Raw genomic sequence first — 22,672 nt, forward strand, 5'->3', positions numbered from 1 at the left:
TACTGCACTGTACTTGTGCTTCTATTTAAATGACCCCGCATCGCTCTCGCCAACAAGCACCAGCGTACACGATGTTGTTCGCTTCTGTCATGGTCTTCGCGACTCGTTTCAATCCTTTCAAACTTCGAAGGCTATGCTTCGTTTTTGCTCCACAAAATTGGGGCGCTGCCCAGGTGACGGGCCGTGACGTATATTGAAATGGCCAATCATGGAAGTGTCGTGTTTATTGACGAAGTACTGAGGACTTGTGCAGTCGAAGTAGCGCCGGTCCAACAGGAACGCAGATCACGCGCACAGCAACAGCCGACCGAGCGTGGCTTCTTCCTCGTCTTCACAACAATTGCCCCCGGGAGAGAAGATGAGCCATCCTGGCGTCTTAAGGCGTAGGCAGCATCAAGGGGCATAGTATGGCTTAAGTCTGCTGACATGAACCATGTCAGGACCACGATGTCTGTGGTCGTGGGGTGGTGTCAAGTGTTCAACTATGTAGTTGACAGGGGACGTGTGGCCTTTGATGCGGTAGGGGCCATCGTAGCGCGCGAGAAACTTGTTTGAAAGCCCAGGGCTGTGAGGTGGGATCCACAACCAAACGAGAGAACCAGTCGGGAAGTCTGGCGTAGACGCGTCGTTGTCATGTCGCAGTTTTTCGCGACCTTGAGCGGCGTTTGTAAGTTTACGAGCGAGTTGCCTGCAGTCCTCTGCGTATCTCGCCGCTTCAGACACCGGCGTGCATTCGGAAGCGTCGGGTCGGCATGGAAGCAATGTGTCCATGGTGCAAGAGGGCTCTCGTTCGTACAACAGGAAAAACGGCGAAAAGCCTGTGGTAGCTTGTGAGGCAGTATTGTACGCGTAAGTGTCAAATGGCAAGACAGCGTCCCAGTCACTGTGATCCGACGCGACGTACATAGTTATGTTACCGAGCGTGCGGTTGAACCTCTCCGTCAAGCCATTCGTTTGCGAGTGGTAGGCTGTAGACTTGCGGTGAACGATGCTGCATTCAGCGACAAGGGCTTGTATGACGTCGGAGAGGAAGACGCGCCCGCTGTCACTGAGCAGTTCTCGTGGTGCTCCATGTCGAAGGACGAAATTCCGCAGAATGAATAACGCACCCTCTCAAGCGCTGGCGGCTGGGAGTGCTGCAGTCTCGGCATAGCGCGTCAAATGATCGACGCCGACAATTATCCATGTGTTACCCAAAAAACTGCTTGGAAGTGGGCCGTATAGGTCGATGCCGACGCGATCAAAGGGACGAGCAGGGCAGGGTAGCGGCTGTAACTCGCCGGAAGGGCGTTGGTGAACTTTACGCCGCTGGCACGTCGTGCAAGCGCGAATATACTGGTAGACAAAGTGGTACATTCCCCGCCAGTAGAAACGTTGCCTTAGCCGAGTATACGTTTTCAGAATGCCTGCGTGACCAGGTGAGGAGCAGCGTAGAAGTAAGCGCAAATGTCAGGCCGCATGTGCCGTGGTATCACGAGCAGCCATTTGCGACCATCAGGCATGTAATTTCTGCGGTAACGGATGTTGTCGCGCACAGTAAAGTGGGCGGCTTGGCGACGAAGCGTTCTAGAAGCTGTGGCCGATGGATCCTGCAGGAGGTTTAGGATAGTTGAAAGGAGGTGATCCTTTCGCTGTTCAACAGGCATATCCGTGAGGTCGATGGTTGACATAGTTTCGAAGAGCGTTGATGGGGAAGCTACATCCGAAGGTATCGGCGATCGAGATAGCGCATCGGCGTCAGAGTGCTTCCTGCCCGATCTGTAGACAACGCGAATGTCATTCTCTTGTCAGCGAACCGCCCATCGGCCGAGGCGACCTGACGGATCTTTCAGCGAAGAAAGCCAGCAAAGGGCGTGGTGGTCGGTGACAACGTCGAAAGCACGACCTTATATGTATGGACGGAATTTGCCGAGAGCCCAAATGATGGCCAAACACTCTTTTTCTGTCACAGAACAGTTCACTTCGGCCTTTTGCAAAGTGCGACTGGCATAGGCGACGACGTACTCGTCGTAGCCGTCTTTCCGCTGAGCTAGGACTGCACCAAGTCCGATGCCGCTAGCATCGGTATGGATCTCTGTAGGTGCTGTGGGGTCGTAATGTCGAAGGATAGGCGGTGAAGTGAGTAGGCGACGTATTTGCTTGAAGGCTTCATCGCACGAGGTTGACCAAGCGGACGTACCGTTACTAGCCGTAAGCAAATTCGTTAGTGGTGCTATGATGGTTGCAAAATCACGTACAAAGCGCCGAAAATACAAGCAGAGGCCTAGAAAGCTGCGGAGCGCCTTAAGGGTTGTGGGCTTGGGAAACTCGGCGATGGCGCGAAGCTTGGCTGGGTCAGGAAGCACACCATCCTTCAATACAACGTGTCCCAATATTAGCTTGCGGGCGGCGAAACGGCACTTTTTGATGTTGAGCTGGAGGCCGGCAGTGGTGAGGCAGGTCAGTATCTCACTCAAGCGAACGAGGTGCGTCGGAAAATTTGATGAAAACACGACGATGTCGTCAAGATAGCACAGATGTTTTTTCCACTTGTAGTTACGAAGGATGGTGTCCATCATGCGCTCGAAAGTAGCGGGCGCATTGCAGAGCCCAATAGGCATTACGGTAAATTCGTATAAGCCATCGGGCGTCACGAAAGCTGTCTTCTCGCAGTCACCTTCAGCCATCGGCACTTACCAATAGCCAGAACGAAGATCTAAAGAAGAGTAGTACTCCGTTCCTTGCAAGCAGTCGACTGCGTCATCTATACGAGGCGGCGGGTAGACGTGTTTACGAGTGATCTTATTTAGCCGACGGTAATCCACACAGAAGCGTATTGACCCGTCCTTTATGCGTACTAGCACCACAGGTGACGCCCAAGGACTGTGGGAAGGGCGAATGATGCCACGCTGCAGCATTTCATCGACTTTCTCGTTAATCACCATACGCACGGCTCCCGACAGACGGTATGGTCGCTGGCGTAATGGAGGATGAGAACCTGTGTGGACGCTGTGACTGACGGTCTCCGTACGGCCCAAGCGAGGTTGATCGCAATCAAACGATGAGCGAAAATTCTGCAGAAGCTCGAGTACTTGCATGCGGTACGGCGGTGGCACGTCTGCATTCAAGAGAGATTGAAAGATGCCTGATTAAGGCGGAGTTGATGATGATGCAGAAGACGTGCGCTTAACGGGAGAAGTAAGGGCGTCGAGCTCATAACAAGGCGTGTCATCGGAAGTCTCGATGATGTGAAACGAATCAACAGGATGAACACGACCAAGAGATTCTCCTCGAGGCAAGGTGACGGAGTGCTGAAACAGATTGCACACGAGCATAACCGATGATCCAGATGCAGTAGTCAGGATGGCAAACGGGAGAGGGAGAGCCCTGCGACGCAGAAAAGTAGGCGATGGCGTAAAAAGGACTGTAGCATCTGGCGCGGTGTAGCAAGAGACGGGCACAAGCACTGACATTGCGGGTGGTATGTCCGTGTCGGACACAACAGTGAGCTTTTGGGCTGTACTTTTAGAAAGGTCAGGCAATGCGTCGTCATAGAACGGGAAGAGCGCCACCTCGGCCCGGGAAGAGTCGATGATGGCACGATGCTGAGACAAAAATTCCCAGCCGAGGATGATGTCGTGTGAGCATGAAGAGAGCACAAGGAATTCGACGATATAGAGCGCGCCGTCAATAACCACCCTAGCGGTTCATGCAGCAACCGGTGCTACGTGCTACGTACTTGCAGTGCGCAGTAGCATGCCGGAGAACGGCGTTGTGACTTTACGTAATTTTCGAATAAACTTTTCGTCCATGACAGAAATCGCAGCCCCAGTGTCAATAAGCGCAGTTGCGGCAGTTCCTTTTACTATGACGTCGAGTAAATTGCGTGGTGACTGTGCAGGCCTTGTAGAAGTCACGAAGCTGGCAGTTCGTGCCTCTGGAACTGCAGCAACTAGTTTCCCTCGCTAGGTGACTACCGACTACATAAGGGTGAAGGCGAGCGAGGACGGTGTGACGGGGAGCGATGGTTGCTGACAGGTCGTCGTGGAGGCGGCGAAAAGTCGGAGCTCAGACGCGTGGCGTGGTCGCCAGTAGCGTGTGGGTAGCCGTATCCGGGCGTTGCGGCAGCTTGATGCGCAGGTGACATGCGACGGTTGCAGAAGCGCGCCACATGGCCGGCGAAACCGTAAGCGAAGCATATGGGCCGGTTGTCGCGTGCGCGCCAGGGGTTCTGAGCATATTGACTTCGAGTTGGCATTGGAGGAGGCACAGGAGGCTGGGCTGTTCGCGGGTGCATTGCTTCAGAGTAGGCGAATGTCGGCGGCAGAGGTCGCGCCGCGACCGCGGCATAGGTCAGAGGTGCAGCAACAGGCAAACATGACTGGGTCAAAGTTACCGATTCGGCAAGTTGCTCGCGGATAGCCCTCCTGATGAAAGTAGCCAGCGATTCGTCAGGTTGTAGGGGTCGATCGCTCAAAGGCAGCATAGAGAGCTGGTGCGACACCTCCTCCCGAATAAAGTCTTTTATTTGGTTAGAAAGCGATGCAACGGGTGACGGGTGCGAGGCTAGCGTGAGGCTCGAGAGTGGTTCAGCAGCTGCGACAGCGCTGCGTGCAAGGACCCTTTGTCGACGCAGCTCATCGAAACTCTGGCAAAGAGTAACGACGTCCGCGACAGAAGCAGGGTTCCGCGCCAGAAGCATCTGAAATGCCTCGTCCTCGATTCCTTTGAGGTTATGTTTCTCGAAAACATATTCAGCGCTTACAAACAGGGACGTAAGGGAGACGACAACACAATGCGCTAACTTCAACAATTTTATTTCCAGAAACCACCAAACTATATATCTGTGCACAGTGGCCCCACCAGTCCATCCACTAGCCAACCAAAAAAGCCCTCTCCCGATCTAGAAGGTCAATTGACGGTGCACTGACACACGTGTCACGGTCACGGCCATTACGGCCATTTGTCAACACATTGTTTGGAATGCGGTTGCGTACCGATGTATGATTCATGTAAGGTGCTTGCAAAGCATAAAAATAAAGACGTCCGAGAGATAATCGAAGCCCAGGCTGCATCTCGCAATGGTGACACGTGTGTCAGTGCACCGTCAATTGACCTTCTAGATCGGGAGAGGGCTTTTTTGGTTGGCTAGTGGATGGACTGGTGGCGCCACTGTGCGCGGATATTTAGTTTAGTGGTTTCTGGAAATAAAATTGTTGAAGTTAGCGCATTGTGTTGTCGTCTCCCTTACGTCCCTGTTTGTAAGCGCTCAATATGTTTTCGAGTTCCGTTTACCAACACGCCCAAAAAATGGCAATGCTAAGATATGTTTCACTTTCTCCTCTTCGCTCATGGAGGCATTGACGCGGGAGCAAATTTTTACGACATCCTCGATGTAGCTCGTATGCGTTTCACCGGGCTGTTGAGCACACTGGCGTAGACGTTGTTCAGCGCGCAGCTTTCGTAAAGTCGGGTGGCCGAAGACGTCTGCGATCGCTGCCTTGAATTCAGACTAGATATGGAGCTCACGCTCGTGGTTGTGAAACCAGAGGTTGGCGACGTCAGAAAGATAGAAGATGACGACACGGAGTTTGGCCGGGTCATCCCAGTTGTTGGTCTCAGTGACGTGCTCATAGGTGGAAAGCCAATCTTCCACGTCAGCCTCACCGGTTCCGCTAAAGATAGGAGGGTCACGGTACCGCTGAATGGCGCCGCCGGAGCTGGAAGCCGCGGCGGTGTCGGGCTGACTGGTGGCAATGTCGGTCATCGCAGCGGTTGAAGCAGCGGGCAACGTTCGGTTTCGAAGTTCCAGGTTGAGGTCAGGGATTGCAGCAACCTCCACCAGATGTCGCATGACGGTTCATTAATGAAGTACTGAGGACTTGTGCAGTCGAAGTAGCGCTGGTCCAACAGGAACGCAGATCACGCGCACAGCAACAGCCGACCGAGCGTGGCTTCTTCCTCCTCTTCACTACAGAAGGAACATTCCGAGGCTGAAGAATGTCTTTAAAGAAATAAACATTTATGAGAAAACACGCACATGAAGTGACCTCAAATTAATTGTTGATTTGAGGTACCCAATGCCGTGCATGGCATGATCTTGTACGCGTTCTTAAAACAAACGGAGGCGATCCGTTCTATCCAGCCCCACGCGATTGGTTAATCTAGAGCCGTGACGTCGGTCACGATTCCCAGTGACAATTTGATTTGATTCCCAGTGACCAGCGTGCGGCTGGAGAGAACGGACCACATCCGTTCGTCTTAAGAACGCGCACCAGATCGCACTCCTGGGGTGCGATCTTGTACGCAGGTATACAGAGGAAACTGCTGTTAAGCGAATGACTACACTGAGAAGACAAAATTCAAAAACATATTTTCAACATTATCAGAATGGTTTGACAAAGTCGTAGCAATATTCCGTAAAAGCGATAGAGAAATAAAATATTTATAAACTAGATTAACGAAACCAACAGCTGTATTAAAGGGGCACAAAAGGCAAATGTTAGGTCGGCGTTGATTGTTGAAATAGCGGTCCTGAAACATCGTAGTGCTATTTTTGTGCCAAGTTCTGCTTTTGAAATAAAATTACGTTTTAGTGGCCCGCATCGCGCTAGCGCACTTCAAACAACCCGCCTGAAAGTGGTATTTCCTACGTCACTGTGGCCGTGCTCAATGTTGCCCGCCTTTAGTACGCGGCGGCGTGCACTGGCGGCATGCACCATCACATGCATGCGGTATTTTGTCGAACTTTCTGTCAGAGCGACTTTAACGACCGTGCAAAACACACGCGGCAGTACGCGATACCGAAATTACCACTGAGACGCGACAGCGTCAGCGAAGCAGGGCGCCGGGCGAAGCGCAGTTCGGCGAAAGCGGAACCTTTGAACCACGCGCGCCGTTGCCCATGGCAACGCCAAAGAGGTTCTTTTTACAAAAGCGAAAGCTTTTATGAGATCATTTCACCGGCCGTTTTTGGCGCCGTAGTTGTCCGCCGCCGCCGGTGTCCGTAACCAGTATCGCTCGAAATAATAATAAAAAACGAAATAAGAAAAAAATTCAAGGATGGAACGAGGTTCGAACCTGGGCCCTCTGCGTGGGAGCCCAGCATTCAACCTCTGAGCCATGCCGGCGCTTGAAACTGTTGTGCAAAAAGGTCCTGTAGAGGCTTCATGTCGGGAAGGAACCACATTAGCATATGCAATATAGCGTGGTAGAAGCGTAAAGTAAGCACCAAGCGTCGCACAACGCGAATTCTGTAACCAGGCGTCACACAATGCGAATTGCGCAAGGAGTAGGTTGTTGAATGCTTCCAACCCATTACAAAGGAGTCTGCCATAATTCTTCTTCGTCATCAGGCACAACATCAACAAAGTGCGCATATAGCATTAGATGCGTTTAGCAGGTACAGACGCTCTCCGTAGAATGACGAAAAATGGCACAGTGCCTGCTGCCCTACTTCTCAAAAATTACAATGATTTATAGCGTAGTGGGTTCCCCGCAAGTGCACTTTTATTGTTTGCCAAGGAAGCCCATAGGCGCATGATCCACTTCCTCGAGGTCTCAGTAAAATTACAATGATTTATAGCGTACTCGGTTCCTCGCAAGTGCCCTTGTATTGGTTGCCAAGGAAGCCCATAAGCGCATGATTCATTTCCTTGGGGTCTCAGTAAAGTTCTTTGCCCCCCCGTCTCTCTCCCACGTCAACATAAGTTATACAGCATGACGGGAGAGAGAAATAGCGACCGGGCGTCACCCAATGCAAACTATATAACTGGTGGGCCGTTTAAAGATTCCAACCCATTACAAAGGGCTGAGGCATAATTCTTCATCGTCATCAGTCGTCGCGTCAACAAAGTGCACATAATGCCTTACAGAGGTGTAGTTGGTGCCTCGCTTCTCCGCCGAATGACGAATAATGGCTTAGTAGGTGCTTCTCAACTTCACAAAAATTGTGATTTAAGGCGTAGTGGGTACCTTTCTAGTGTACTTGTATTGTAGCCCCAAGAGAGCTTAACAGGCTCTAGAAACAAGGCATCCGTTACAAGGCATACGTGGCGGTTGCACGAAAAAATAGTGACATAGAAAGTCAAAGTAAATAAAGTCAAAGTAAATAAATATTTACACAAATGCACAAAACAAGATATAACTAATATACAGAAATAATGAAAACGTAATACATAAGAAGAAAGAGATATACGCTAGGGTTAGAAAAAACCATACATAGGTGGCTCTGATTAAAGAACAATAAGATAACAAACAATCGTCACATGTGAACAAAAATATTCGAAGTTCCTTCGGTGAGCTACACTTTACACCTTGATATTTCTTGAAATGTGTGGCAGATTATACTGTAATGATTGTAGGCTATATTTATTACGAAACCATGGAACATACCACATATCACTATTTCTGGTATTGACGGATATGACTCTAGGTGTGAAAGATGCAGTAGACACAAGAAAATTTGTGAAGACAGTATTTGAGAAGTAAAAATAATTAAGCAGGCGAAAAGCGCAGAAATGTTCTATTTTGATTATTTGATGCTTTAGAAAAGCTGGTCGTGTTGTTTCCAGAAAACCCATATTGACAATGTGCCGAATCATCTTCTTTTGCAAAGAAAATATTCTCATAATATTCGTTTTTCCAGTAGTCGCCCACAATAATTTAAATGGGAAGAAAATAAGGCGTAATAAATCCTAAGCTTTGCTTTCAGTGGTAGAAGATATCGACATCTAGACAAAACACCTGTGATAGCGGAGAGTTTTCGGCAGATATTTTCAATGTGTTTATCCCAAGTCAGGCGCGAAGAAAAAGTAACGCCTAGTAATTTATGTTCATCAACAATTTGCAGTTCTTTACCAGCAAACATTACACTTTGATTGCTAGTAAGAGATTTGTTTTTCGCCCGAAATAACATTACCTTAGTTTTCGTAGGGCTGATTTTTAAGCAGTTGGCGGTTGACCAGTCAGATAGCTTAACAAGTAGATCACTGCATTCTTCCAATAATTTCTTTGAATCTGGACCAGGAATAAGAAGAGTAGTATCATCGGCGTATATGATAAATTCAACCGCTGTATCAATGTTAGTAATGTCGTTAACATACAGGTTAAAAAGCAGAGGACCTAATACACTACCTTGCTGTACGCCATTTAGTATTGGAAGAAAACATGATTTCTCGTCTTTTATACAAACTGATTATTTGCGATCAATTAGGTAAGCCTCGAATAATCGTAATGGAATACCTCTAAGGCCATTCTTCGATAATTTACATAGCAAGATTTTGTTATTTATGTAGTCGGATGCCTTGCTAAAATCAATGAAAAGTGCCCAAGTGAAGATATTTTTTTCGATATTTTTTAGTACATGTTCCTTGAGGGTGAGCAAAGCGGTTTCCGTCGACCTCATTTTCGAAAGCCGAACTGAGCATCGGATAGAATGTTTTGCCTGTCGAAAAAATTTGACACGCGAGAAAAAATAGTTTTTTCTAATCCTTTAGAAAATACCGGAATTATTGAAAGGGTCGGTAATTTGACACGTCATTTCTGTCGCCTCCTTTAAAACGTACAGTAACCCTACTCATTTTCATTTTTTCTGGGAAGATCCCATGCTGTAAAGCTAAATTAAAGATGTATGTTAAAGCTGGAGTAATGTATTCTAAGACATACTTTATAGGCTTTATTTGTATATCGTTAATATCGTTGCTATTCTTAAGGTTCATAAAAGTGCTAAATACCTCATGTTCGCTAGTGGGATTTAAAAATAAACTGTTTAAAATGGAAGGAAACGATGCCGTATCTGGCGGAGCTTGCTGTATTTGTTGTGGCATGGTTATGCTTGCAAAGTACTCGTTGAAATGATTAGCGAGTGCTAAACCAGACATGTTTGTGTAATGGGAATTATCTTGTCCGGTAAGGCAGAATGCTTTTCGCGACCAAGAACTGTATTGATAATGCTCCACAAGGTACCAGGATGTTTACCCGTGGCGTCTGCAAAGAGACGCTCATGATAAGCATTCCTGGCACGTCTATGTTCCGCATTTAGTTTATTCCTATACTGTTTAAACATTGTCAGAGCGTTAGGCAAGCGTGTAGCAAGAAATCTATGGTACAGTTTATCCCTGTGTTTTATCATTTTAAATAGTTCCTGCGTAATCCAGGGCTTTCTTATCTTTCTTGTCTGCCTAACCTTTATGAAAGGGCAATGTACTTTGTAAATTTGTAGAAATGCAGAAAGAAACCTGGAGTACGGGACATTCACTTCACTTATTTCATATGAAAAAGACGAGTCATAATTAGAAACGTCACGTTTAAATAAATGCATGTTTCTGTCATTTCAGCCTTGTATAGCGAACACATTTGAATTAGAACGATTTTTTTCGACATTCGTACGATATGTCATAAACACAGGACAATGATCACTGATGTCTGACGTAACTGTTCCAGTATGCTCTACTAAAGTTCCAATATTCGTAATAAGAATGTCAAGACATGTTGACGAAGAGATCGTAACACGTGTTGGTGTATTAATTAGGTTGACAAAACCAGAAGAACTAAGTCTATTAGTAAAACCTATTGTGACAGCACTATTTTCAAGAAAATTGATGTTAGTGTCTCCCCCGCATGCAAGCCTAAATTCGTTAGCAGAAACATATTCCATTAAATTATCAAAGAAATTCATAAATGCAAAAGTATTTCCATTTGGTGGGCGATACACGACCACAATTATATCGGACAAATGTTTAAGTGTTAATATTTCATAGTCACATGTTGTTTTACAAAATTGTGCTACTTGTTCGCATTTTCGTCCTGATGCGACACAGATTGTGACGCCCTCTCCTCGCCTATCAGCTCGATTTGAAACGTAATCAGCATAACCATCAAGGTTCAGCCGAGTACTGCTGTCATGGTACGATGTTTCTGTTAACATAACTATATCGAACTTGAAGGAAAACAGATTTTAAAAAAATTGGTAATAGATTCTTGTTTATTAGTTGCCGACCGAGCATTCAAGTGCAGAACGGAGGTACTGGAGTTTTGCTGCAACTGTAAACGATGCGGTAAGATGAAATCGCGATATTGCATGACGGTTCTTAGCGAGCGTTTCCAGTGGCATCAGAAACAACAGACGTAATCCTAGCAAGATCACGTTCTTCCGATATCTGCAAAGCATCAGAGCTGTCGTGTTCGCTTGCATAAATTTTCCCGTTGCTGGTCCACACAGATTCCATTTGTGTTCGTATTTCCTTTTCACTGCCATGCCAAGCAGCCTCTTTAGCGCTGGGCACAGATCTTCATTCACGTATACTGGACCCGTGGATTGTAGCCCCAAGTCTCTGTTCGTGATTCATGTTTTCTTTGCTTTTTTTTCAGAGCAGCGCCGCGTTTAGCTCTGGATTAAAATTGAACAACAATGTTAGTTTTATCTGGGTTGCGAGTTGGAACACGATGGCAACACTCAACATCAGATGAACTGATAGGTTCATGGATTGCATCGCCTATATCAGACAAAATAGTAGCAAGGTCCTCATTTTCTTTCTTCACAACACCCACCTATTGGAAAAACTACCATGGTGGATACTGGAAAAGGTGGTGGATATAGTGGAAATAATGCTGGGTATGCTGGAAATCATGGTGTTTATAGTGGACAGTGGTGGGTGGCATGGTGTACGTTAGCTGGGTAAGGTGGAAATGATGGTGGACGATGGTGGAGAGTAGCAGCAAAATACTGGGTAGGAGACAGCGCCCACTATGGCGCGAATGGTGGAAAGCAGCGAGGGAATGGTGGGTGAGGAAAATGATGGTGTACCATGCTGCACCGTGCTGGAGAAGCTGCGCCAAACACCGTCATTATACTCGAAAGCAGTGGCAACTATGAGGAGTATAATGTGAAATATCATTGCAGTGCAAATGAACAGCATTTTGAGCGAGTTGGTAATGCCTAATGGAGCAATGTAAAACTCAATAGACAGGATCGAACTTGTTTTGTATTTATAATACACCCCTTGTGAGCATGCCTTTTCTTTATTTCTTATTGACTGACATGAAATAAATCTATATTTTTGTGGTGAGTGGTCGAGCCCCTCGAGCTTTCGTTTTCAATGCTACATTTGTTTGCAGTACCTATTGTATTGATCGCGAAAAAATGCTCAAGAGTGTATTGCCTGATTATTAGTAAATGTTAATACGATTTTCTTGGCTGAGAATATTGGTTCGAGCACGAAGAAAAAGCAAAATTAGTGATCACTGGATAGCAGTTAATTTTTGGAATTCCGTGGGATGTACCTACCCGAGACCACGCCTGTTGCGCTTTAACATTTGCGCTGAATTTGCTGCTCGCTCACATTTATGATAAGGCTGGAAGTAAACATCAACATCATGTGCGCTACGGATGTAAACGTTGAGAAAAAGGTCCGTGAAAGGCATGCTGCAACCGAATCACCTCGCGTAAACAGGTTGACAATGTACTGTATTGCAAAAACAATTTGCGGCTTGAGCCGAGAACCTCATTTAGACGGGGGCAAGGTGCAAAGCACAGCCGTATACTTAGATTTTGGCGCACGTAAAGAGCCCCAAGTGGTCGAAATTTCCGGAGCCCCCACACTACGGCGTCTCTCAAAATCATATCGTGCTTTTGGGACGTCGTCAAACCCCAGCAGTTACTATTATCTGAGCCGAGCAGCTGCTTCCCAGATCCCTCCTCCTCGCTGCGCTGGTGGCGCCTTACAACCTAGCCTCCGAGATTAATGTCTACTGCCCGTCTCTGAGGCCGTGTTCGCCATAGGCGCTGTCTCAATGGCGGCGGTGACGTCACGTCCGACAGCGTCGGAAGTGAAATTCGTTTAGGCCGTGGCCACTGGCGTCGCCGCTGTCGTCCTCCCAGATTTTTCTTTCCCGACATGGCGGCGCGCTGCTTACAACGTGGTTATGGCGTGGTGATTGTGTTTGTGCTGATGCGGTTGATTTTCGTGCGTGCCCGTGCTTTGTGTTTTATGTTGCGGTCATTGACTTAGGCTGAACATCTTGAATCAGTATGATGCGCGGTACACGGCACACTAAGTGAGCTGGAGGCGCCAGCTTCCCAACTACGATTCCTTTGTTGGTGATCATCATCGATGAAGAGTGCCGGAATAGTTTCTCGCAACGCGCGCTGTGGCATGGAGAATCGACGTGACAGTTCGTGCACATGGGAACTCACCATATTGCCTCTAGACCGACGCATGCCTGCAAACGGGGTGGTCAGCCAACGCCGACTCGTCACATCACCTGATCACCGGCGGACGTCGCAACGTGTACGCTGCCAGCATGTTCTCTTGCGAAAGGTAGGTGGCTGTGAGTGCTACTCTGTGCACGTTATGCATTATTATTGCTGTATGCGTATTGCCAAGAGATATTGAATACGGTGGTGTTGAATGTCTTTGCAGTTGTGTTGAAGCTGCTCCCGCCCGACGTTTGTGAACAGCTTGATCGCTACTGTTACAAAGTGCTTGGATATGTGAGACGGGCGCACTACCCGCCGTAAAACTGAAAGCATAGATCAAATTTTCGACAGAAAGGCTCTCGTCTTACACAGGTATTTAACAATCGTCATTGCGCACTTGTAATAACCAAACTAAAAAAATTATTGCTACTGCCACAGGGTTGTGCTGTCACTGGGAATCGGTGAGGCGCGATAAGTTTCATTTGGTGATGCAATAAACAACACTGATTATGCTAGCACCCTTGTGCACTCATAAGTTTTTACGTCGGAAATAACGGGAATTTGTTCAGAATCCGCCCCTGAAGGACGATATAATGTGGTAGGTGGGCTTCTGGGGAAGGCGGAATGGGGTGGGGGTTCGGCACTGCAGCGCTAGCGTCAACTGGCAGGCTGTGTATCCCCGTTGGCTGGCCGCCGGCATCGTCCAATGTGGATTTCTTTTGCCGCTGCAACGTTTGAAAGTTTAGGCTGTGGTTTCGGTGTGTTTTTTTTTCTCTTGCCCAACGCGGGCTAGTGAATCGCGCGTTCATTTTGCGAGGGGTAGGGAAATTGCCGCGAGAACTGACCCACTTGTGGTTTTAATAGGATTTATTTCAAGTGAACGCTGCCGACCTGTTGCGAGGGCAAGTAATTGTCCCCGCACGGAATGCCGGCACTATTTCGCTTAAGGCAACTCGCGAAAAAATAATATAACAGCCAGGGGCGTAGCCAAGGGAAGGGGTTGGGGGGTTCAACCCCCCCCCCCCGAAATTTTTCAGTTTTGCTTGCGTATATATGCACGCACACATACAAACGCACGCACGAACATACATTAAGTATGGTTGAACCCCCCCCCCCCCCCGAAAAAAATTTCTGGCTACACCCCTGATAACAGCCGGTAGTACCTCACCAACTGTAGTGATTTGTAGTGCAATTTTACTGTATTAATTCAAAAGTCACTTAGTCGTAAGTTCAGCAGACACGTATAAACTGCGCGAAGACGAGCGAAGCGCAGAGAACACACACACACCGTGTGCTTCGTGTGTGTCTGTTTATTTCTGTCTTCTAACGTGTTTTCTTCGCCCAGTTTAAAGGTGGGCTGTATCTGAACCAACTAGCCCAACAACATGCCATACTTGCAACAAGGACTCACTGTAGTATCTATTTATTTGATTGAAAGGAGCAGTGTAAGACGCATCAATATATTGATTATTAAACAAATCATTTATATTTTTAATGATGCTTCCTAAATATTTTTCAGGTTGCTTGGAGAAATGCATCTCTTTGTAGCCGGCTAAATTATAGCCACCGAGGAACTACCGCGATGTCGTGGTGAGGGTTTCCTACAAGGGTTTTCTGCAGGAGCTGTTCGTCGAGGCAAAGGAGTAAGCATAGCGCCAAGAAATGTAGAAAATGGAATAAACTTATTCACTGAGCCAGTGTGTTTTTTGCTTAGTGCAAACATGGTATTAGTGTGCCTGTTTCGCCTGATAACACATTTGGAACCAGAGCTGAGAGTTACCAATTGGTTTTCTGTGGTTAACCTAGCTGGATGCCTTGTGTAACAGGTAAATATGTTTTGAACTATAACTGCAATAGCATTGAAAGGGAAATAGTTCATTGACAAATATGCCCGCCATCTCCGTACATGTCACGTACCTTGTACACAGCATAATTTCTACCCACCAAGGCTACCGTCCACCATCTGCCCATCTAAATTACTGTCCACTATCCACCCACCTTGTCCACCATCCACCACCGTCCACCATCCACCACCGTCCACTATCCACCCACCATCCACCACCGTCCACCATCCACCCACTACATTAATCCACTATAATGGTGGATGGTGGTTTCCACCATGTCCACCATTTGACTTTTTCCAATAGGGCCTGGATTGACAGATTAGCATTTCGCGACTACTGCTCCGAATTTGTGAGCCGCCTTCCAAGTTCTCCTGCTTTCTTTTCTAGCGCAGCCCATTTGGCGCGTAGTTCATCATTTTTCTTTGCCAGACTAGCATTCTTCGAGGATTCAGAAACCAGCTTTTGCGTAATCTCTTCAACTGACTCATGCAAAAAGTCAATGCTCTTGCCCATCTGGCGTTGCTCATTGCGCACTTCCCGTATCTCATTTCTGAGATCACGTTCCAATGAGTCTTTGAAAGATTTGAATTCCTGTCTAATTTCCTTAATCAATTCAGCCCTCATCTTTTCTTACAGCTTCGCTAGTTCCTTAGCCATATCAGCAATCCTACCGTGCAGCAACAGCTGCGCAAATAAGGCATGCAATCACAAACTCAAAACATGGCAGTGGTGACAATAACATATATATATACAAAATGTAGGTGTACAATCTGCACTAACCTGTTGCAAAAACAAGCAGCGATCTTTAGTTGAGCTCCGAGAAGCGTAGTCACCACTGCCGAGTGAAAGAAACAGGCGGCTGGTAGTCTGCTTTTATAGCAAGGCGGTAACGCAAGATGCCTAGAGATTGCCGAGTGCTGATGATGGGCACCACGGCTCCTGGTTGAAGCAGGTCCAAGAAAACGCTTTCGCTGACGACGGCGATGGCACGTGTTGAAGACCGCTTCTTCCGTCGGTATGCAGATCCGGTTGTAACGGCAATCTGTTGCAAAAGCGAGCAGCGATCTTTAGTTGAGCTCCGAGAAAGCGTAGTCACCACTGTCAAGTGAATATCAATGTATTTGTTAAAAAAAGAAATGTATTGGAAGAACAGCTTCCCAGCCTGATATCGTCGTTCCCTGAGAGTTTGTACGGTTTGCTTTCGTAGTAGTCAGACCAGCGATTTTATTTTTTTCAATTAAAGATGTAGAAGCAAGCTACTTGATCGTTATTTATGTTTTAAAGCATCATTTTAGATTCGTCTGCTCGAGGGCTAAGAGATTGCTTCGATATTTTCATGTCTCCTGTCCGCCTAATCAGACATTGCGATTAGTGAGGAGGGAGCTTTTAATTTACTCCTCAAACGTGATGCGAAAAAACTACTAGGCGGAAAGGAATGCACCGAGAGTTTTCAAAGCGCTCTACATAGTAGCCTTCAAGATACCTGACAATTTTCTTCTCCAAATTTCTGAGTAGGGCCCATTTTCTGGGGACTGGGTAACAGCCAGTGTCAAGCCCATTAATAAGAATGGAAATATACGATGTGTTACTAATTGGATGTACCATTTCAGTGATAAAACTTGTAGGCAACTCAGGCTGAGTTGCTCTGGCAGCTGCTAGTCGGGGGTAATGATGGAGCCATGGTTGCGCTTCATTCCTAGCCGTGAATGCTGGAGCCGAGCTCAGACCGGCAAAGGAAGCCTCTGAAGTGATCAAATTTCATCCGCCAGCAATTATTGGTGACCGCTCCAGATCTGTTCCTTGCTTTCAGAAGCCGCTGCAATCACTTCCTCATTTGTTGTCTTACAGGTGTTACGCTTGTTGACACCTAACGCAACAGATAAAAAGCCGAACAGAAGCGCCGGCTATGAACTTAAAGGGCTCACATTTTCGGAAATAAATTAGGCACAATATTTATCTGCGCACGCACACGTATCGCAATGACACGTGTCCATCATGCAGGCTTAGATAAATGTTTGGCCGTTTCACTTCTCACTAACTCAGCTTAATGGATGTCTGGTTCACAGAATCTTTTTCAGTGCTATTGATATGACAACCTACGACAAATCGACGCGGTGCAACTTTTTTTAGTCTCAAGAACTAAACATTCATAGAAATTTTGCGCGCGGGGATAATATCTACTCTGCAAGGAAAGCACTCCAGCGGTCGATTTGCCACGACGATTTGCTTCTGCCCTACGCAGTGGCAATCAAAGCTGAACGAACATTATTCACCAGACTGAACCAGAATAGCGAGCTGGGCTAGTTAGCGGATGTTCATCGCGCAGAGATTTACAGCGCAACACAAGTAAAAAACAGACAGTGCAAGAAATGGACACAGTGCTTGTGTCCTATTTTACTGTGCGTTTTCTAGCTGTGTTGCGCTGCAAGCCATTCGATAGTAATGTACCATACCACTACGTCAGTCCCTAAATTTGTTTTTGGGTTTTAATAAACAAATGCCCCTCCACCTTTTGTCCTTTACCTGCTAAGTTCTTTTTGATGGCCGCGCATGTCTTGCCTAGATGACTGACAGCCGTTCAAACAACGTTAACGCTATACCTACTTCCTGGTTTATTTAGCGTCTGTGAGATCAAATCGACATATAGATAAATACGGCTATTTTCTTGTTCTTAACGCTTTCTGCAATAACTTTCAAACTTGACGAAATAATAGAATTTTTAAAGCGTTTAGCGACAGCGGCTCTTTCAACGCGAGAGTGACCAACATCTAATTAACTCGTAACCTGTGCCTTAAAGGTGACGGTTCTTTTATAGACATAAAAATTCGTGAGAGAGGGCTTAAGGCACGGGATGCCAATTCGATTTCTTTGCAACTTTCGCATGCTCAGATGAAACGATTTGCAGGGTTTCGAAGATTTAGGACAGTGCTACCAACGCAGGTGTTCCTGCTGAGGCCCCCTGACAGAATTCTTCAGTAAAGTAGAGCCCTCCTGCATTTTCTTTAAGTAGTTACCTCACTGAGGTAACAACAGAATTAGTATCTAAAACAAAAATTGCGTGGACGCCAGCGCAACAACATATGTCAATAATACAATAAACAATTTCACCATGTCCCACTAAAGGGAACCATGTGGGGATGCAAAGGAGCGCATGGGTCGACATAAAGTTCTGTTCATCACGGGCACCTTGCCCGATGATAACGCGTCCTTGCATGTGGAGCCCACCATAAATTCACTGCAGTTGCTGTTGGTATTACTCGTCCCAAACTCTTGTTGGAGCGTGCCACCCGGGTTCATCGTGCATCTGCAGAATCGCGTTCCCCGACGCCATCAGGTGATTGCTTAGAGAATGTAAGGAAGAGAGGCCACAACGTCTTACCCAGCCCCTTACACAGGCCCGAACGCGCTAGCGCGTTCCAGCACACGTGGTTTTGTCTGAGTTACGCCAAGCTAGGACAGAGTACGGCCGCCCGGGCTCCCAAAGTGCTCTGCACGTATCATCATCAAGGCGGTCGAAGGACATGACGAAGAAGACTTCTCCTTGGCGCGAGCACGCGCTCTGCACGTATTATCATCAAGGCAGTCAAAGAAGACGAAGAAGACTTCTCCTTGGCGCGAGCGCAAGCTCAATATGTTACAGAGGGCTATGGTAGGTTTTAGAAAGCGGACGGTCGCCAATGGAACTACGGACAAAGTCCAGCGCAAAAGCTGCTTCGCATTTAAAAAGGGTGTTCTTCATGCCTATGGGAATCTTGTCGAGGCATAAATCGTTAGGTATAAGAACAACTTTACGACCAATGCAAGCTCTTGCTTCTTGTAGAAAGACGCATTTCTAATTAAGTATCGTACAATTTACTGCATAAAGAACATTTACGGAAAAGCCCACGTTTAAATACCACGTCAGTCTGCGAAAGCTCATTCCTACACTTGTTTATTGGCACAGTCTGTGGTACAGTTTAATTACTCATTATGTCATCAGCATCATGAGTATCATCATCAACCTGACTACGTTCACTGCAGATTCAAAGGCTTCCCCCATGTTCCGCCAATCAACCCGGTCCTGTGCTTGCAACTGTCCACGTTATAGCCGCACACTTCATCACCTCATCTGCCACCTAACTTTTCGTCTCCCCCTCGTGCGTTTGCCTTCTCTTGAAATCCAGTCAGTAACCCGTAGTGAGCAGCGGTCATCTTGAGTACGCGTTACATGCCCTGGCCATGTCGATTTCTTCTTCTTGAATTCGACTAAGGTATCCTTAACACCTGTTTGTTCTCTGACCTACTCTGCTCTCGTCTTGTTCCTTAAGGTTACACCTATAATTTTCCTTTCCATTTCTCGCTGCGTCATCCTCGGTTTAAGTTGAGCCACATTTCTAAGCCTCCAGTTTTCTGCTCAGTAGGTAAGTACCGTTAAGATGCAGCTGTTATATACGTTCCTTTGGATTGACAGCGGTGAGCTACTATTTATGATTTGAGAATGCTTGCCGAATATGCTCCAACCCATCCTTATTCTTCTATTTGCTTCAGTCTCATGCTTCTGATCCGCGGTTACTACCCGTCCTATGTGCACTTTACAAATTCCAGCGCCGCGTTGCCTGTCGCAAAGCGCTGTTCTCTTCTGAGACTGTTGCAGATTATATTAGTCTTCGGCATAATATTTTAAACTTACCTTCCTGCTTACCTTGTGCAATTCAGTAACCATGAGTCGCAGTTCGTCCCCTGAGTTACTTATCAATGTGATGTCATCAGCAAGTCGCAGGTCATTAATGTATACTCTTCATTACCTTTTATCCCTCTTTCCAATCAGGGGCCCTGAAGGACCTTCTGTAAGCACGCGGTGAATAGCATTGGGGAGATCGTGTCTCCCTCCCTTACGCCGTTCTTTACTGCGATTCTGTCGCTTTCTTTATGGAGGACAATGGTGGCTGTGGAGCCTCTGTAGATTTCTTGCAGTATCTTGATATATGGTTTGGTGACGTTCTGATTCCGTAATGCCTGCATTACTGCTGATATCGCAACCGAATCATAGGCCTTGTCGCAATGTATAAAGGTTATATATAGGGATTGGTTATATTTCGCGCATTTCTCTATTACTTGTTTGATAGTGTGAGTGTGCTCTATTCTCGAGTACCCTGTACGAAATCCTGCTTGGTCATTTGGTTGATTTAATCCTAATGTTGTCTTAACTCTGTTAGCTACTATCCTTGCATACATATTGTAGAAAAGGAACAGTAAGCTTATCGGCCTGTAATTTTTCAAGTCCTTGACGTCCTCTTTCTTATGTTTAAGATGATATTAGCATTATTGTTAGACTCTGGCAGCCTCACTGCTCAGAGACATTTTGTATAAAGGGTGGCCAGTTTTTCTAATACAGTCTGTCAACCCTTTTTCAGCAGACCTGTTGTTACGTGATCCTTACCAGCGGCTTTGCCTCTTTACATTCCCTCTAAGGCTTTCTTTACTTTCCATGTCGCTTATGGTAGGACGACCACTTCCTCTGGGCTACTACCACTTCAGACATTATCGTCCTGGTTGTCCCTGCTACTGTACAAATCTCTGCAAAACTCCTTGCCCGCTTTAACTGTCCTGTCCACATTGTTAGTGACTTTGCCTTTCTTGTCTCTTAGTGCATACATCTGGTTTTTGCCTGTGCACAGTTTTCTCTCCACTGCTTTGAGGCTGCGACCGTTCCTTAGAGCATGCTCAGTCATCTCATGTTATGTCAACTTATATCGGTTACTTTACGCCTATTGATTACTATGAAACTCTGTCAGATCTATCTTGTCTCTTGTGTTTGACGCTTCCATCCTTTCACGTTTCTTAATTGAGGTTTTCGCCTCCAGGGAGAGCTTCCCAGTGTCTTGTCTAATTAGGGTACCTCCGACTCCCTCTGCTCACTCCGTAATGATGCCCGTCACGCGCTCGTCATTCATTGCGTAAAGCGCTAAGCACAGTTTCCTCGGTTAGAGCCAAGTGCCTGTTCTGAAGCGAGAACCCTGCATGCCTGTACTTTTCCTCTCACCGTTAGGTGGTTAAAATACTTCATACTGTGCGCTAGAGATGTGCTCCGCCGCGCCGTGCCACAGCCGTCGCCTGCTTTTGCTCACGCCGCTAGTTGCTCACGCCGTTGGTCTTTTCTTTTAACCCGAACGGCAATCCGGACAAAAAATACATCACTGCACCGGGGAAGTTCCTCTTGATGTGTCTATGTAAGGGACTGCCCATTTCAGCCGCTGCTGATTGGCCGGAGTTCGGCAAACAGCGCGCTCTCTGTTTCCGGTTTTCTTCTGCAACGTCACGAAGCTTTCACAACTCTCGACAAAAATGAGAGGGACAGAATGTGCTTCAACCACGGAGCAAAAAAAGAGCAAATTACGGAGGAAGTTGTTAGCTATAGATGTTAAACAGACAGGACGTGCCAACACGAACATAGGATAGAAGTCAAGAGAATGAACATTTATTTCGCACGGAGACCGCCACGTGCACCCGATTCATATGTATCGCCTCTTCCCTGGGAATGCGCAGATAAGTATTTGCGACTACTTCCTTTCCCACCGCTGTATGATTTTTCAGTTGTTAGCGGTGCCTTGACTACTCTCTTAGGTCCGTGTTTGTCGCCCTGTCTATTTAAAGGGCCCCAAAACAGCCTCTGAAAATACAAAAAGATACGGGCAGTAAGCTCTAAGTCGCGCAAAGCTTGGCACAGCGAAGTACGGGCCCGTCGCCGCTCGTACTCTCCGCCTACGGACACGTCTAACCAGGCCGGTAGCCAGGAATATTTTTCGGGGGGGGGGTGGGGGGCACTTGCTGAAAAGCTTGACTTTTTGAGAAAAACACCTATACTTGTTATTTATTTTTGGTACAAACACATACTTCACCAAAATTTTGGGGGGTTGGGCCGGGCCCCTAGACCCCCCCCCCCACCCCGGCTACGGGCTTGCGTCTAGCTTTGAGATTCGCGGCTTCCTCTTCGAGAGTAAAGACGCCCCCCGAAATTTTTTCATACTTTAACTTTTCGGGTGGCAATAAAATACTTTTCACGCATTCACAGCGACCACTAGTTGCCAAAGTTAGCCGTTATACACGCACACACCCTCCGAAAAAATTTCCTTGGTACGGCCCTGCGTACTTTCTTCGGACGCCCCATGACTCTGGACACGATCGGGCGCAGCCAGGCTATGCACAATAGAGCGGAGGTTGCAGGCGATGTCTCCGTCGGTGGGCGTGGCTTAGATACCGCGCATGCGCGGTTTTGCCAGGTGGTGCGGTATATGGTAGCTAGACGACGCGATGCTTACTTCCACTATCTTTCCATCTTTTTCTCCCCCTTCTTCTTTTCTCTCTCTTTAGTTGATGCTCTCTCTCTTCTCCTTTTCCTTCTGTCGTTCTATCGCTCTATTTCTCTCTTTGTCATTCTTTCTATGCTACGCTTTACTCTCTCCCCTCCTTCCTATCATCCTCCTCACCGTCACATATCTCCTCAACATGCTCACTCCCTATTCCAACCGCCTTGCTACACTCTGTAGTGTACAAGGTTATGCTATGCTTATGCTCTCCTAACGTGCGTAAAAAGCCGAGAGGTAGGACGCTCGAGCGTTGTCGGATCGAGGGTAGGCGGATTCGAATCCGACCTCGTGAAGAATTTTCCCTT

At 47.0% G+C, this 22,672-nt stretch overlaps 1 protein-coding gene across 1 annotated transcript in view; it reads right to left on the reverse strand.

Moving 5' to 3' along the window:
* Positions 1-393: 393 nt before the first annotated feature.
* Positions 394-22,672, reverse strand: part of LOC119395047 (uncharacterized) — a 49,641-nt gene continuing 27,362 nt past the window's right edge. Inside the window, exons 5-6 of the mRNA XM_049416071.1 lie at positions 3,451-3,584; positions 394-565 (exon numbers count right to left, since the gene is read on the reverse strand). Coding sequence (XP_049272028.1) covers positions 394-565; positions 3,451-3,584 — 306 coding nt within the window. The remainder of the gene's footprint in view (positions 566-3,450; positions 3,585-22,672) is intronic.

This window comes from Rhipicephalus sanguineus, chromosome 5 (genome assembly GCF_013339695.2).
Source record: "Rhipicephalus sanguineus isolate Rsan-2018 chromosome 5, BIME_Rsan_1.4, whole genome shotgun sequence".
Lineage (NCBI taxonomy): Eukaryota > Metazoa > Arthropoda > Arachnida > Ixodida > Ixodidae > Rhipicephalus > Rhipicephalus sanguineus.